The 15,579-nt window shown below is 36.1% G+C and overlaps 3 protein-coding genes across 3 annotated transcripts; 2 read left to right on the plus strand and 1 right to left on the minus strand.

The window, feature by feature from the left end:
• Positions 1-441: 441 nt before the first annotated feature.
• Positions 442-5,761, minus strand: LOC107785578 (uncharacterized). The gene is made up of 7 exons (XM_016606916.2): positions 4,990-5,761; positions 4,795-4,896; positions 4,557-4,695; positions 3,937-4,107; positions 3,086-3,326; positions 2,036-2,127; positions 442-922 (listed from the first exon to the last, which is right to left on the minus strand). The coding sequence occupies exons 1-7, from the start codon at positions 5,075-5,077 to the stop codon at positions 655-657; spliced, it is 1,101 nt and encodes a 366-aa protein (XP_016462402.1). The 5' UTR covers positions 5,078-5,761; the 3' UTR covers positions 442-654.
• A 139-nt stretch (positions 5,762-5,900) lies between these two features.
• On the plus strand, positions 5,901-8,219 carry LOC107785576 (pentatricopeptide repeat-containing protein At2g03880, mitochondrial-like). Its single transcript, XM_016606913.2, has one exon. It carries the CDS (start codon positions 5,901-5,903, stop codon positions 8,217-8,219), a length of 2,319 nt encoding a protein of 772 aa, XP_016462399.2.
• Positions 8,220-9,947: 1,728 nt separating this feature from the next.
• On the plus strand, positions 9,948-15,159 carry LOC107785577 (phosphopantetheine adenylyltransferase). The gene is made up of 7 exons (XM_016606915.2): positions 9,948-10,213; positions 11,122-11,266; positions 11,352-11,423; positions 13,679-13,738; positions 14,105-14,199; positions 14,713-14,782; positions 14,886-15,159. The coding sequence occupies exons 2-7, from the start codon at positions 11,144-11,146 to the stop codon at positions 15,000-15,002; spliced, it is 537 nt and encodes a 178-aa protein (XP_016462401.1). The 5' UTR covers positions 9,948-10,213; positions 11,122-11,143; the 3' UTR covers positions 15,003-15,159.
• Positions 15,160-15,579: the final 420 nt, after the last annotated feature.

Raw genomic sequence — 15,579 nt, forward strand, 5'->3', positions numbered from 1 at the left:
CAGGGTTGGGGACGAAGGGGTTGTGACCCAATTAAAAAAATTAAATAAAATTTTAACACGTGACACTTTAATAAATAATCCGATAGCAAAAAATCAAATTTCACGCGCTTCTTTTGTGTGTAAATACGCGAGCCAAAAATGGTGTGTACTAGATACACTTTAGAAATGTTGCGTGTGTAATATTATTATCGTCCAACAAAAGTGTGTAAGAGGGATTTGAGCCATAGGTCTTGTGGTACTTATGTATTTGGCCTTTCTTCTTCAATTTGGTTCCCATCATAGCCATTATCCATTTAAACAATTTTCCTGAGTGCACTTTTAGAAGTTTACTCTGACAGATACACCGTTGTCTTATAAGAAATCAGCTTTCTATGCTATATCCTTCAGAAACAAAAAGATATTCACAATGTGGGTTCAAATCCTGGTGTTTTCCCTCTTTCATTTTGCCAAACTTTCTTCTTTCTTTGCAATTAAACAAATACAATAAAGAGAAGATGTGAACCTCTTTGGACCAAGCTGACTTCATTATCAGGTCGAATCAACCTATCTCATATGTCACCAAAATCTCCTATAATATGAATCAGATTGTATGTTGGACAACTATACAGTTTATTTTACAGTGTAGCTCACTGCATATGTAAGCTAGCAATGAGGTTAAACTTCTGATGCCGGTGTCACCGTGGTTGACAACCAATCCAATAGAGCTTTATTCACTAGTTCTGGAACTTCATCGTGGGGACAATGTCCTGCCTGCAGGTTAACGACGGTTGTGTTCGGATAGAACTCCTTAATCCGGTTGGCCTTGGCAGGACCAACCCAAGGGTCTAGGTCACCCCATAATAACAGCAATGGGCAAGAAAGTTGTCTCAACACACTATCAAGTGTATACTTTCTCTGGTTTGACATGAATCTTGTCATCAGTCTGCAGATTGCAAAGAAGAGGACGCTGGTTAAGCTTCTTAAACCAGAAAATAGGAATTCAACCAAAAATTTGAGAGATGAACAACATTGGTATCTTCACCATAAAATTAGAGCACATAATCTTATTTTGCAAGCAAACTGTTTCTGGTTATGGTCTACCAGTGATGGGGTTACAAACAATTATGCAGGTTTTAGGGTGTGTTTGGTATGAAGGAATATTTTCCAATTTTCCCTTGTTTGGTTGGCTTAAATGTTTTGGAAAACATTTTCCTTATGAACTCCAAAATGTAGGAAAACATTTTCCAAAACTCCTTCTTAACTTTCTCCACCCTCACCAACCCAACCCACCCCCTCTCTCCAAAAGGCTTTTTTTTCAAATGTCAGTTTTTACGTTACCACCCACCCTACTACCCCTCCACCCCCTCCCGCAAAAAAAATTATATTTTTTACCTTAATTTTTTTTTTTTTTTTTGCAATTTCAAATTTATCGGTTTAAAGGTTCAAAATTTTACAAGTTCCAAAATTATGAGTTCGGAGGTTTATGTGTTTGGAAATTTACGAGTTTAGAAATTATAAAGTTTACGGGTTTGAGATTCCGCGGTTTTGAAAGTTTAGCGATTCGAAAGTTTATGAAATTTGTGGATTCGGAAAGTTGTTGGTTTGAAAGTTTATGGCTTCATGTTTATTATATCTAAATTATTTATGAATACTCTTGAGAAGTCATTTTCCTTATACCAAACACACCCTTAGTCAGTATTATAAGGCTACAATGTCATGATAAGGAGGATGATTTACTAATTGGCTGGCTGCACTGCTACATAGACTGCTAAGTGCTTCTAGCTGCTCACTATATTTGAACTTTGACCATTTCATGCAACTCTTTCAAGTTTCAGCATTTTCTGAGAAACTCCTGATTATTTCAGGCTTTTCAGTTTTAAGTCCCGAGAGGGAAATCCTTGTCATATATGCCAAAGATGTAAGAGACAAGGACTTGACAAAAATGGAGATTTCTCTTCTTAAGACAAATTTTAGACAATAATTCTTCTCTGTACATAAAAAGGAATGCTATTTCAGCTATTAAATTGAAGAAGAACCTAGACAGCTGTATTCATACCGGTAATAAACCTCTCCTGCATTTGGGTCATCTGCAGGTCTGGTGATTGAATCGATGAGATAATCGTCCACGTTTGAAGAATCTTTGTAGACCTTCGAGTAAAAACACATAAAGCAAGTGAGTTGTCTAATAATAGTGGCTGAAGATTATGAATGCTTTTCGCTTAATAAATACATAAAATGCAACTAGATGCAGATAAACGGCCCTCCTTTCTGATGCATCATGCCATTAACAAACAGTTGAGGTTCAAGACATCATTCTGCCACAGTTGAACCACTCTAAAGTACGAAAACGAAGGAGACAATGTCAAGAATAGCCTCAGATAGAAGGACTCATCAAGGCTATCAAATCATGGTCACAATCTGATTGCACTTCTCATTTTTAAAGAGTCAATTTGACCAATTCCAAAAATGAGTTTTAACGGTGGTTAGATTCATCTTTCTAAAAAAAACTGTAGGAGTTCTAGAACAAAAAAGTACTACTCCACAACCTAACAACTGCTGCATTTTAAAACTTTAGAACAAATTTCCAGAAACTTCAGTGAAAGAATGAACTATTTGACTCATGAAAAAGAAGTAGATAAACTAATTGGGAAAGACAAATTAATCTACAAGAGATAGCAAGATTTGAATGACCAGATTGGTGGATCGTGGATCCTCAACAACATTGTGAGTTGGGTGGTCCTAAATACCAACTGACAACCATATCCAGGAGAGTTTTTTCTTGTTTATCTATTTCTAAAGAGTGTACAATATCTAAAATGAAATCAAGGAAAGTTAATACTAATTCTGATTGTCAGTTCAATTATCTAAAATGAAATCAAGGAAAGTTAGTACTAATTCTGACTGTCAGTTCAATTATCTAAAATGAAATCAAGGAAAGTTAATACTAAATCTGACTGTCAGTTCAATTCCAGAGATTATGTACATACTTGTGCAAGAAAAAGGTAAAGCATTATGCATATGTAGGTGCAAATTAATCCAATTATTTTGAAGTTCGTTTACATGGTGGAAGAGATTTGAAACTTGAATTAGTTATAAAGGAACGTACGCTCTTCAGAACAGACTCAATACGAGCTGGTTGCTTGGCTTGCCAGAATAAGAATCCAAGGAATACACGTTGAAAGATTTCCTTTAGTGGCTTTAGAATAAGTTTCTGTAAGGCTGTTTCTTCAGTTTCTTTAGCTGCACTGCTGGCATCCCCAAACTGTCCTGCACTATTCAGTAGTGACACTCCCTTGACTTGATCGGTGAGTGACGCTGCTGCTACCAAAGCAGTAAATCCTCCAAGACTGTTAAACAATGTATAACACACTCATAATTAAATTTAATTTCATCTGTACAAAGTATATGTAACTTAAACAGTGCCAACAAGCTACATAAGAGTGAAATGAAACTTAAGAATTTCAAACTCCAAGAAACTAAATAATTCATGCACTGTTTTGGAAAATAAGATGTTATTTGCTTTACTTATTTTGGAAATTTACTAGATTAATCTACAAGATTCAACGATTTCAAAAGCATCAAATGTGAAGCACTCTACTAAGACATTTCTTGCATCACCACAAACACATACAGATATGTTTTGTTATTTTGGCAAAACTATGGGTTCATAATAACAGCCTACAAATAGAAAACTAACACATTGATGTTAGAGAAAGTTCACCGCTACCAAAATTTTGTAGCCACTGTATGTGAAATTGAAGTGTCAGTGATGAATCCATCCTTATTCCTAACTAAAAATTGACAGTGATCAACTCAACTAACTTACAACCTATATTTCCTAAATTCTTTTTTTTTTAAATGCAATAAGAAAGTCTGTAAATGATCAAAGGCAAGACCAGGATGTCCAACATCAAGAAAATTCACTAAAATGACGAGTTGCTAAATGCACAAGCTCACCTGTTCCCCACTAAAACTGCCGGTTCTTTCACTATCTCCTTCAAGAAGTCGACAACTTGATCTCTCCAAACCAAGGCATCATAGTCTATTAGTGCCTTCTCGCTCCAGCCAAATCCTATCAAATCCACAGCATAAACCTTGTATTTTTTAGCCAGTTCTGGTATGTTATACCTAAGAAAACAACAGAGACACTTCAGGAGCTTAAAGAAAGTACTATGCAAAGAAAGATTCAAGTCCCAAAAGAAATCACAACTTTATTGTATGTGTCCTCAAAGCACTTATCAATATTATTGAAGAAGTATATGTTGCTATATAAAGGATGCAATTCCATAACTACAATTAACATCTGGAACATTCACAAAATCCCTTTCAGGCAGCAACAATGATGATATTTTTACGATATGGTCAGAATACAAATGTTAACAGTAGGTTCCTTCTAAGAAAGAATGCACCAATAGCTTGACTCAACAGCTATATAGTCCTCCAAAGATGGTTCTTAGTTTTAGCAGCAACATTACAATTCTATGCCCAATTAAGCTATTACTACATGTAATTAACCTCAATCCAACATCACTAAATCTATGGAAAATGGCCATATGCAGACACATCGATCGAGTTACCTCCAGTGAAAAGCTGAAGCACCAAATCCATGAATCAGAACTACTGGGAACCCCTCTCCTTCCACAACATAATGAATTTTGTGGCCGCGCCATGTCCAATAGTTGTACCCCTCTGGCTTAAATGGTAGTTTATCCAGACCTATATTATCAATCATTTGTCAAGTAATTTTAAAACTAAACACACACAGGCACAGATATGCAGAAAATTCCAAGTTACAAATGGGGTAATGGACTTAACCTTTAGAGGGTTCAGCAACCACAGAAGGGGTCATAACTGAAGCTCCAGCAGCAACAATTCCATTCAAAGCAAAATTCCTTCTATTCAATTCACATTTGCCCCCTTCACACACACACAAAAAAAAAAAGTCTCTTTAATTTGTCAAAAATGTGAATAAACTAATGGAAGTAATGCAGGGTTGAATTGGAAACTTACTGAAATGATTAATTCTTGCAGGCACAGCTAACCTGTTACCTACTGAGTTCAAGCATTCAGTTCTGACAGTGGCACAAGAAGTTGACATTGATTATCTTAGTACAACCTAGAAAGCTCCGAAAAGTTATACTATGTCAGAACCGAATATGGAATATAAAGGGAGCAGAAGATTTTTTTCCTTGTTCCGTGTTTCTTTTCTGTTGAAATTACAAGGAACTTTTTGGATCTGGTTATATGTGGCTGCAACTCGTTTTGAGCTGGTGGTAGTTTAGAGGCCAAGTAATGTAACAGACTAACACTTCTTTTTCCCCCCGGCAGATTTTTCAAATTTATAAGCTTTTTGTAGGAAGCAAAATTGGAATATTTTCAGGTCCAGCTCAGCTGATTCGCCTTGGCCTACTATTTACCAATCAAATATTATTCAGTTTGTTTTTTGACTCTTTAACTTTAAATTATAATTTTTGAAGATTTTTTTTTAAATTAATGGATATTTAATTCCATTTTATTTTGAGAAATGACTAATAAAAAGGGCAGCTCGGTGCACTAAGCTCCCGCTATGCACGGGGGTCCAGGGAAGGGCTGGACCTCAAGGGTCTATTGTACGAAGCATTACCCTGCAAGAGGCTGTTTCCACTGCCTGAACCCGTAACCTCATAGTCATATGACAACAATTTTACCAGTTACGTTAAAGCTCTTCTTCCGAGAAAAGACTAATAATTCATGAAAAACTAATTCAAAAGGGCTACCTTTTTATTAACATCAGGAAATTATGGATGGATGGTTGAAAATGGACCCCTATAGTAGATGTTAATTTACGAAGACCCATCATATGTTATGCTCCAATTTATTTCTAAAAAATAGTGTTTGTTATCCTATGTACTTATAGGTCAGGGTAAATTTGAAGCTCCAAAATGAGTAGCTCAACCTTTTGTTCCATGCCTTTCACTGTGAATGGCAACCTAAAGCTGGTCCAATGGGGAAATGTTATATATTCTTCAAATAAACTGGCTGCATACCAGCCCCTCAAATTAGCCGCTGCACGCAAACTGCTCGATGAAATTGCTAAAAGAACAAGGGGTTCAGTTGCAGATTTACAGATCACTGAATGTGCAGATGGTGGGAATTTTGGAAATTCCAATGCAATTGATGACCTATTTGGAGAGTCTGTGATGGATTGTGCTAGCAATCATATGGATGAGCAATATATAATTGATCAGTTGAGGTACTGTAGCAGTGAAGGAATTCTTGAGCTTGGAGAATTATACCATGCTTTAACAATTAAGACCGGGATTTGGTTCAACAAGTTTGTAGCTACAGCCCTTGTTAATATGTATGCCAAATGTGGTCAAATAGACAACGGTAAGATGATATTTGATAGGATGTCTTGTATTGATGTTGCTTCGTGTAATAGCATGATTTGCGGGTATGTAAGCAATGGAATGTTATCTGAAGCCTTTGCTTTCTTCATCGAGATGTGCTATCTGGATATTGTGCCAAACCACTATACCTACTCGATATTGTTATCTGCTTGTGGGGCTTCTACGGCTGTTAAAGAAGGAAAACAGTTGCATGCTCAAATTGTAAAACTAAAATTTATGGCTCTTACAGCGGTGGTGAATTCAGCTTTGACAATGTACAGCAAATTTGGAATGATTGAGGAGGCCGAGAATTTGTTCCAAGGACTTGCCGAAAGGAACATTATATCTTGGACTGCTTTTATATCTGGACTTTACCATCAAAAAGCCTTCAATAAGGCATTGGCACAATTCTGTTTGATGAGAAAGAACAATCTCGAACCTAATGAATACACCTTTTCTGTGGCCCTTTCTTGTGCAGCTTCTGTACAATATCATGATTACGGTCGCGCACTTCATGCACAGGTAATTAAACATGGAATAATCTCAATGGTATTCGTCGGGACAGCCATCATAGATATGTACTCAAAATGTGCAGAACCTAGTGGTGCTAGAAAACAGCTCGAGGAGATGGGAGGTATGGCATCTTGTGCATCATGGAATGCAGTGATAATTGGCCTAGTTCGCAATGATGAAGTTGCTGCCGCGTTGGAGGTCTTCCATAAGATGCTAAATAATGATATAGCTTGCGATGAATATACATTTTCAGCTACTCTGAAGGCCTGCTCGTTACTACCATCTCTTGCGATCTGCAGGCAGGTGCATTCTCGGGTAGTTAAGGGGAAGTTTGGGACAAACCTGCACGTGGCAAGCTCATTAATAGAAACATATGCACAATGTGGCAATTCAGAAGACGCTGAAAAGGCTTTCTATCTAACATCTACACCAGATGTTGTGACATTTAATGCAATGATTGGAGCTTATTCACAGTATGGTTATCCAACGAAGGCTAAATTCTTGTTTGAAAAGATGGTGGAGAAAAGGATATTACCGACTAGTTTCACTTTCCTAGCTGTTATTTCTGCTTGTAGCCATTGTGGTTCCGTTCAACAAGGGAGAGAGTTCTTTGAGTCTATGACAAGAAATTACGGAATTCTACCTGAAGAGAAACACTATAGCTGCATGGTTGACCTGCTGAGTAGATCAGGGCAGTTAGAGAATGCTCTCGAATTCATAAACAAGTTGCCAAATGAACCCAGTGCTGCAATCTGGAGACCTTTCCTTGCAGGTTGCAGATATCACGGTACCCTTGAAATGGCAGAGTTAGCGGCCAGTAAAATATTAGAGCACGAGCCAGGGGATGCATCAGTTTATGTCACTCTCTCAAACATGTATGTTGAAGCGGGCAAGCTAAGTGATGCACTCAAACAGAGAGCGTTGATGAAGTCTAAGTCAATGCAGAAGGAACCAGGTTGTAGCTGGTTGGAGGTGAATGCAAAGATTCATAGATTCTTTTCTGGTGATAGAAGACATATAGATACACCAAAAGTATATTACAAATTGGAAAACCTGATGCAAAAGATTCAGACTGACTATTACAATTTAGCCAAAACATCATTACTTAATCCAGAAGTAGGACAAGTTACAGAAGAGAAGTGCTTATTTCACAGTGAAAGGTTAGCAGTTTGCTTTGGCCTATTGAACTTACCTAAGGGAACTACTATACGTGTATTCAAGAACATTAGGATCTGCTTGGACTGCCATACGACAATGAAGCATATATCAAAGATCACAAATCGAGATATCATAATAAGAGATAATTACAGATTTCATCATTTTAAGCAAGGCTGTTGTTCTTGTGGGGATTTCTGGTGACGTTTCATCGGAGTAGATCCTTCTTTCATTGTACCTGGGGTACTTCTAATGATTCCCACGTTGGAATCGTCATGAGAATGGAAAACAAGAACTAAAAGAAAGAAAGAAAAATGCAGAGAAAAACAAAGATCAATTTTCATTCAACTTATCCTCTCGAAAGTTCATTACATTTGGTACTTAAAGGAAAAAAGGGAAAAAAAGAAAATGTACAAAAGCTAACTACATGGGTCAGAGTAAAGATTACTATTATTTTCAGGACTAAAGTGTAATTTCGAAAACGTTGCAAATATTCACGAAGCCTCATTCGTAACAGTACTTTGATCAAAGTTTAACAAAAGCTGAATTGGTTGATTGGATATAACCAGAGTTGGGGTCGATAAGACGCAATAGCTACGATGAAGGTATCATAAATAAGTAACCTCAACATTATGGGTTTAATTCTCACAGAAACTTGCTAACTATTAACAACGCAGTAGTTTAAATTGGCATTGCAGTCGCTTAAGAAAGCACCAAGACTATGTCATGGGCAACTTTGTACTTTTCATTCATTTGTTTTTATTCATTACTTTCATAAAATATAGTATAAAGAGAAAAAAAAGACAAAAGCCTTAAAGATGACTTCTTTAGCCTAGTCGGAGACAGGGCTAGGATCTGAACTTTATCGGGTCTGCACCTACAATTGAAATCATATAGTGGGTTTAGTAAATATGTTCGCAATTTAATATTTAAATATATTTAATAAATACAAAATTTAATTAAAAACTAGTGAGATCGTCCGAACTCATACTTAATAGAAATGTCATATATCTTACTTCAATAGCTTAATAATCTACTTTTCGTAGAATTAGATTGTGCTATTCTTTGCCAAGAGATCTAACTTGTGCAGGTTTGGTATGGTAGATATGTTGCTACTTTTGTGTAGTGTTGTGAAAATTATGCATTCTTGGGGTTAAATACCACTGTGAATTGTGATTAAAATTGTCCTCAATGCTATTATGCTAATGTCTACGTTAAATGTATCTGAGAACAGTTGGTGGATCTGTCCTCGTGGACCAGAAAAAATGGTTGGTCTTTTTTGACTAACACCTTAAGGTGACTTCTGAACCAACAATAAAATTTCAAATGCATCATTAAATACTATCCCAAAGGGCAAAGGCCATGCTTTTGTTTGGTTGAAATTAATTCTAGGTTTGATTCTGTTTGGATTAGTGTCCTAAATGAAAATATGTGTTATAAGGTTTTTGCACGAATTTGAAAGAAAAATATTTAATAGCCTTATAAGAGTTTATATAAATTATCTTTTTATCTTTCTCTACACATTTCGTTTAATTAACACTCCATTAATTGAAATATTAAGGATAGATGAAAAAAAGAAAGTAGTAAACAACTTCTTGGTCTTTTCAAATGTCAAAGTATATGAAACAAAATTCAGTTCGCTGAAAACAATAACTCAATATTTGAGATCGTATGAAGTATTTTCAATAGCCTAACTTTCCATAGCATAGAGAACATATCATGTCAATTCTTTTCCTACATTATTTATCAAGGAAATTTAGGCATGTTTAATTATTACAATTGATGTAATATTGTAACTTTAATTGAATTTATATGCAACTTTTATGTTGGAATTTTTTCTCATACTTACTCTCCAATTTGCTGAAATGCACAAAAATATGAATAACTTTAATAATTCTGGGGATTAAAATGAAGTCCCCCAAAAATCCAACTTAAGGGCGTGAAAACATTTTGTGGGTGGGGGTACGTACCTTGAAGCTTGAAACATACGCTGCTGATAATACACATATCTCGTTAAACTGTATCTCTCACATTTGAGGTGTGCTTGTTACACTTTTGGTGGCGGAGGAAACGGCAGTTTTGGTGGTGGCTCTGGCGGTTCCGGCGATGCGGGAATTTCAAAAATACCACAAAATAATGCATAGCTGATCCAGAGAAATAATGATCTGATTTCTTTTTCTTTGCACCAATTTACTCAGGTTTTGCTCCTTCTCCTTATTATTGCTTTGCCAGCTCTAAAAATTGTTCCTTTTTGTCTCCTCGTTGCGCTCGATTTATCTTCTTGGTCCTATGAGATCCCACTTTTTTGTATTTTGGGGGTTCTTTTTTTAATTCATTGTTTATTGTTAAGGAAACTTGCATTTGAATTATTTTTTTCCTGGATTTGAATTAGTATTGTTGTCACAATTGTCGAACTGGGGTTACTTGATTCATAAAGTTTTGATTTTTATTCGTGGATTAAGCAAGAAATGGTGGAAATATTATAAAGTTTTGATTTTTGTGCGTGTATCTGTTTTCATTTTCCACAACCCCCACCCTAACGAGCAGGGGCAAAGATGGAGAAAAAATTGGGTTTAATTCTTTATTAAGACCTATTGCTCATGCAATTTGGGATCCTCATTTTGGTCAACCGGCCGTGGAAGCTTTTACTAGGGGGTGCTCTTGGCCCAGTAAATATCGCTTAGTCTGGTGTTTATCAGTGGTGGTATACAATCGGTTTACGCACTAATGAAGATCTTTATACTGGCGCTCTTTTTCTACTATTTCTTTCTGCCATATCCTTAATAGCAGGTTGGTTACACCTACAACCGAAATGGAAACTGAGTGTTTCCTGGTTCTCTGAATCATCATTTGTCAGGACTCTATTGAGATAATCTTACAATAACAATTTATGTGTTCAATAAGAAAAGTACTAAAAATTATATTTTTTTCTTATATCAATATTTTAAAATATTGATGAAAATACACATAGTTTGCCAATGTGCCAAAAATGATACTACGGGACTAAATTCACCAATTTTGCGGAAATGAACTTTCCCCTTTCCTGTCCAAGACAAACTTTGGACCTTAAACTACCCAACATCTAATTTGTCACTTTGTCCCAAAGCTCGAAGAAAGTAAAGAAGCAGATGGCTATAATAATGGAAGAAGCAAACCAAAAGTCCACCTTATCCCCACCAAATTCCTACACAGCAGTCGTTCTTGGAGGTACTTTTGATCGTTTACATGATGGACACCGCCTTTTTCTTAAGGTTTTCCCATTACCCTTTACCCTTCTTCTTCCAGATAATAAACGAAAAGCTCTTTAAGCGATGGGTTTTTTCCTTTCTTTTGTAGTCAGCAGCTGAATTGGCAAAGGATCGCATTGTTATTGGTGTTTGTGATGGTCCGATGTTGACTAACAAACAGGTGATTCTCATGCTTTATACTCTGAAGGCAGTTTGTTTCTTGATATTGTACTTATTATAGAATCAACCTCACTTTCCTTGAAATTTTGATTTTTTTTTCTTGGGAATACAGTAGCTAATGGCAGTTTTTCCAGATATTTTTTTCCTTATTGGTTGCAACTCTTCAAAATTTTGCTCCATCCATCTAAGGTGAATGACAGGGTTCAAAGTATGAGAGTTAAAAGACTTGACTTTCTTGCAAGATTTAGAAGTAGTGTCACCTAAAATGGGATAGAGGGAGTATGTGAAAAGGATTTCTTATAAACTAGTTTTTTACTTTTATAATTTTCTTACTTGGCAATTGACCTTTATCAAGATTTTAATCAATGACATGTGGAAGCTTTAAAAATTGCTGTTAGAACTTCTTTTAAGGTACACGAATTCAAGCATAGGGTTCTTGTTGGAGGCCACTCATATTTGAGAAGCGAAAAGAGGGCCCATATGCAAAAGAAAAAAAAAGGATCTTTTGTGTACTTGTTGCCTTTTCCCCATTCATGAGAGGCAACATGTATAGTCTAGAATCTTATGAAAAAAAACTGCGCAGTGGTCTTCGTTATGTGGTTCTTTGACATTTCGCAAAATTGAATAGGATAGAGCATGATGTAGGAGATATGGAAATAAATTACTTGGATATCGGGGTAATCTAAAGAAAGTTGGAAATTCTTCATTTCTCTAAAATCTTCAACTTGCAAAATATGGTTTAAAAAATAAATGACCGTAGTTGACTGACCTCCATGTCTTCATCAAAAAAGTTGACTGACCTCCATGTCTTGAGGTTTCATACCAACTGTTTATTGTCCTTCTTTACTAGATTTTAAATTTCAATTTCATGGTCAGTGCAATGCTTAGGATGAATACACAGAATTTGAACATATACAAGTAAGACAACGTGAATGTATTCGCAGAAGAGTTCCTGATGATTCGTCTGATAAATGATAATAATACTAAATGCTGTAATGAGCTAAGTGAGGCAGGTTTTGCACCTTCTTCAATGGGATTGCAACATGTATTTTCATCATGTGTAACTCAATATATTTGTATCCGCATATTTTCTGTTCTTATGATGCTTTTTATAATTCCCATGGTGAAGTTTGGTGTAAGTAGACTTAACACTACTCCACTGTCAATGCTATATAAAAGGGCAGCCCGGTACACTAAGCTCTCACTATGCGCGGGGTCTGAGGAAGGGCTGGACTCTATCGTACGCAGCCTTACCTTGCATTTCTGCAAGAGGCTGTTTCCACGCAGACTGTCAATGCTATATGTTTTCCAATAAATCACATTGCAATCTTGCTGTCCGCTGCGTTAGTGTAACATTTGGTGTATGTCAATGGCAAGTTGATGTTTTCTTCTTCTTCTTCTTCTCTTCTTTTCTTGTTGAGAAATTGGTAGTCCTTCAATTGTTTTCTTGTTGTGAGGATACAAGTATGAAACTACTTATCAATTCTTGGTACTTTTGGAGTAAATACCAGAGGATGCTGTTGGTCGTGGTGTCAAGTTATCCTCTCGATGCAATCTTTAGTTTTGCTAAATGATATTGCATGGAAAAGTTTGATGTTTAGATAAAGCATCCTTTTAGACGATACATTTTTTGGAACATCTCTTCATACTCTCACATTTTGCCCAAATCATGATGGTTGCATCACTAGGTTACCGTCACTGCCTTGGCCAATTATTCTTTATCTACATTTTCATTTATCTAGACAGTAGTACTTACAACAACATACCGGTATTATCCCACACCTGAACAGGAGTACTTATTTAAAAAAAAAAATCCGAACAGTTTAAACTGCTTCCTTGCAAACATTTCTATGGAAGATCTGATGAGCACAGATGTTCAAAATCCGGAGCTTTATTCCATCTTGAATTTTCTGATAAGATCGATTTTGAGTTTGAAGTACAGTTAAACCTTCCTATAACAACCTCGTTTGTTCCGAATATTTTTTGGATGTTATAGCGAAGTGTTGTTATAGAGAACATATATTATAACATAACATGGAAATTGGTTCCGTAAAAGCTTGACTTTTATAGTGAAGTGTTGTTATATAGGGATGCTGTTACAGAGAGATCTGACTATATTATGTTATCTCATGTTTTTAGATTTGCAACTCTGACAACGTTATGTTTCAATTTTTTGCTCTAGTTGTAACCTTTTAGTGTTTTCTTTCCAGCTTAGCTCTTTATGCAGTGCTTACATATTTGTCTTCCTTTTGGCAGTATGCTGATCTAATCGAGCCTATTGAGCTAAGAATGCAGAATGTTGAAGATTACATCAAGGTACTTGAAACTCAAACTTTTATGTTCATTTATTCTTTTAACAACTGGTTTTGCAAATATAGTTGGATTTTGAATGTCATGGGAAGAACCTTCTGCACTGGTCCTGCTGAGCTCTGGTGGGTTTGAGTGGAATATGTCCAATCTTTTGCGTGATGTAAATCTTGCCTAGAGCAACAGTTGCTTCTTCTTTCTAAATGCCTTTGCTTAAAAAGTATGTTTTACAAGAATAGTTGCATAATTAGCTGATGCTTGCGCTTCAGTAGAATACTAGAGTTGGATTTGGAAGCAAACTAGTGCACTATCATCCTTTTTCTACTTACATTGTGATGACGATGACATATTCCTTGGTGCAAACTATTTATCCAGTCTATAAAACCAGAGCTGGTAGTGGAAGCAGAACCAATTGTGGATCCCTATGGTCCCTCAATCATCGATGAAAATTTGGAGGCCATTGTTGTCAGGTGCATAGAGAAATCCTATATCTGCTTTTATTTGTTTAGATCTCTGTCCTTTTTTCACTATTTTATAGCATATATATATATAAAAAATTTATTTTGGCGTGATGGTGATATGAGTTGAGCTTAAAGAAAGAAGCGAGGATTCACTGACCCCAACTTTGTTTGGGACTGAGGCGTAGTTGTTTTTTTTTTTTTTTTGGTCTTTTTTTTCCGTTTAGATTTGGAAATCCATTCTCTTATACCCAAAGGCTACTATGGACTGGGCACAATTGTTATCTCTGCATCTCATCACCGAGTTCTTTCTATAGATTATGCATTTACATATTGCTTTTGAGTTTCGTCGCAGCCGTATGAAACCTTTGAATTTTAAAATCTTGAATCTTAAGAACACTGTTCTAGCAGTACTCAAACTTCATAAATACCAAATTTAGTAAAGCATAATTTGGCGGTGCCAGCTCAATAAAAAATACTTTAATGGTAGTTTAAGGTTGGCTAATTAAACTTCTCGTGTGATAGCAAGGAGACATTGCCTGGTGGACTGTCTGTTAATAGGAAGAGGGCTGAAAGAGGCCTCTCACAGCTAAAGGTCTGACTCGTGCCTCTTTAGAACAGATTAAACTCTGTTCGGCTTTCTTATCATTTATTTTGTTTTGTCAACTATGAAATTGTATGTGGAAAATGTTCCGCAGATAGAAGTTGTAGATCTGGTCTCTGAAGAATCAAGTGGAGACAAACTGAGTTCTACTGCTTTGAGAAAGCTTGAAGCTGAGAAGCTCAGGGACCATCATCCAGAAAGCCAGAGCTAACTTTTTCTAGTCTATACACAATATCAAAGGAGTTTCTCTTTGTTTTATTTCAAGTTGTTCTTTTGAGGATGAAAATAATAATCTCTTCAGAATCATACACTGGAGTTGTTCTCACAGTTGTAAATCTATATAATGTTCATTGATACAACTTTCTTTATCCTTTTTCTTATTCCTCGCGTTCTTTCCCACTCGTTTTTCCTCCCTGCCCCTCTCAACCTCTTCATTTTTTTTTCTCTGATTCCCTCTGTCCTTTATATTTATTCAGTTATTTGATTTTGGGAAGAGGAATGGGGATTGAACTACAGTAAATGGATCTTAAACAAGCCAGTTATATGAGTTTTTTTAAAAATCATCTAGTATCTTGTGGACGCAATTAATCCAGATTTACGCCGTGGTTGTCCAATAGGGGGTGAGGGGTAAGTGCTCCCTCCTCAAAGATTATTCGTTATCAAACTCGAGAGCTCAGGTCAAGGATGAAGAGATCACAGTCTTTCCGCCATACTCCTAAATAGTTACCTGATCTTTGATTATATCCCAACCTATGAAGTCTTTACTTATTTTAACTACATTAGAGCTA

This window comes from Nicotiana tabacum, chromosome 3, assembly GCF_000715075.1.
Source record: "Nicotiana tabacum cultivar K326 chromosome 3, ASM71507v2, whole genome shotgun sequence".
Lineage (NCBI taxonomy): Eukaryota > Viridiplantae > Streptophyta > Magnoliopsida > Solanales > Solanaceae > Nicotiana > Nicotiana tabacum.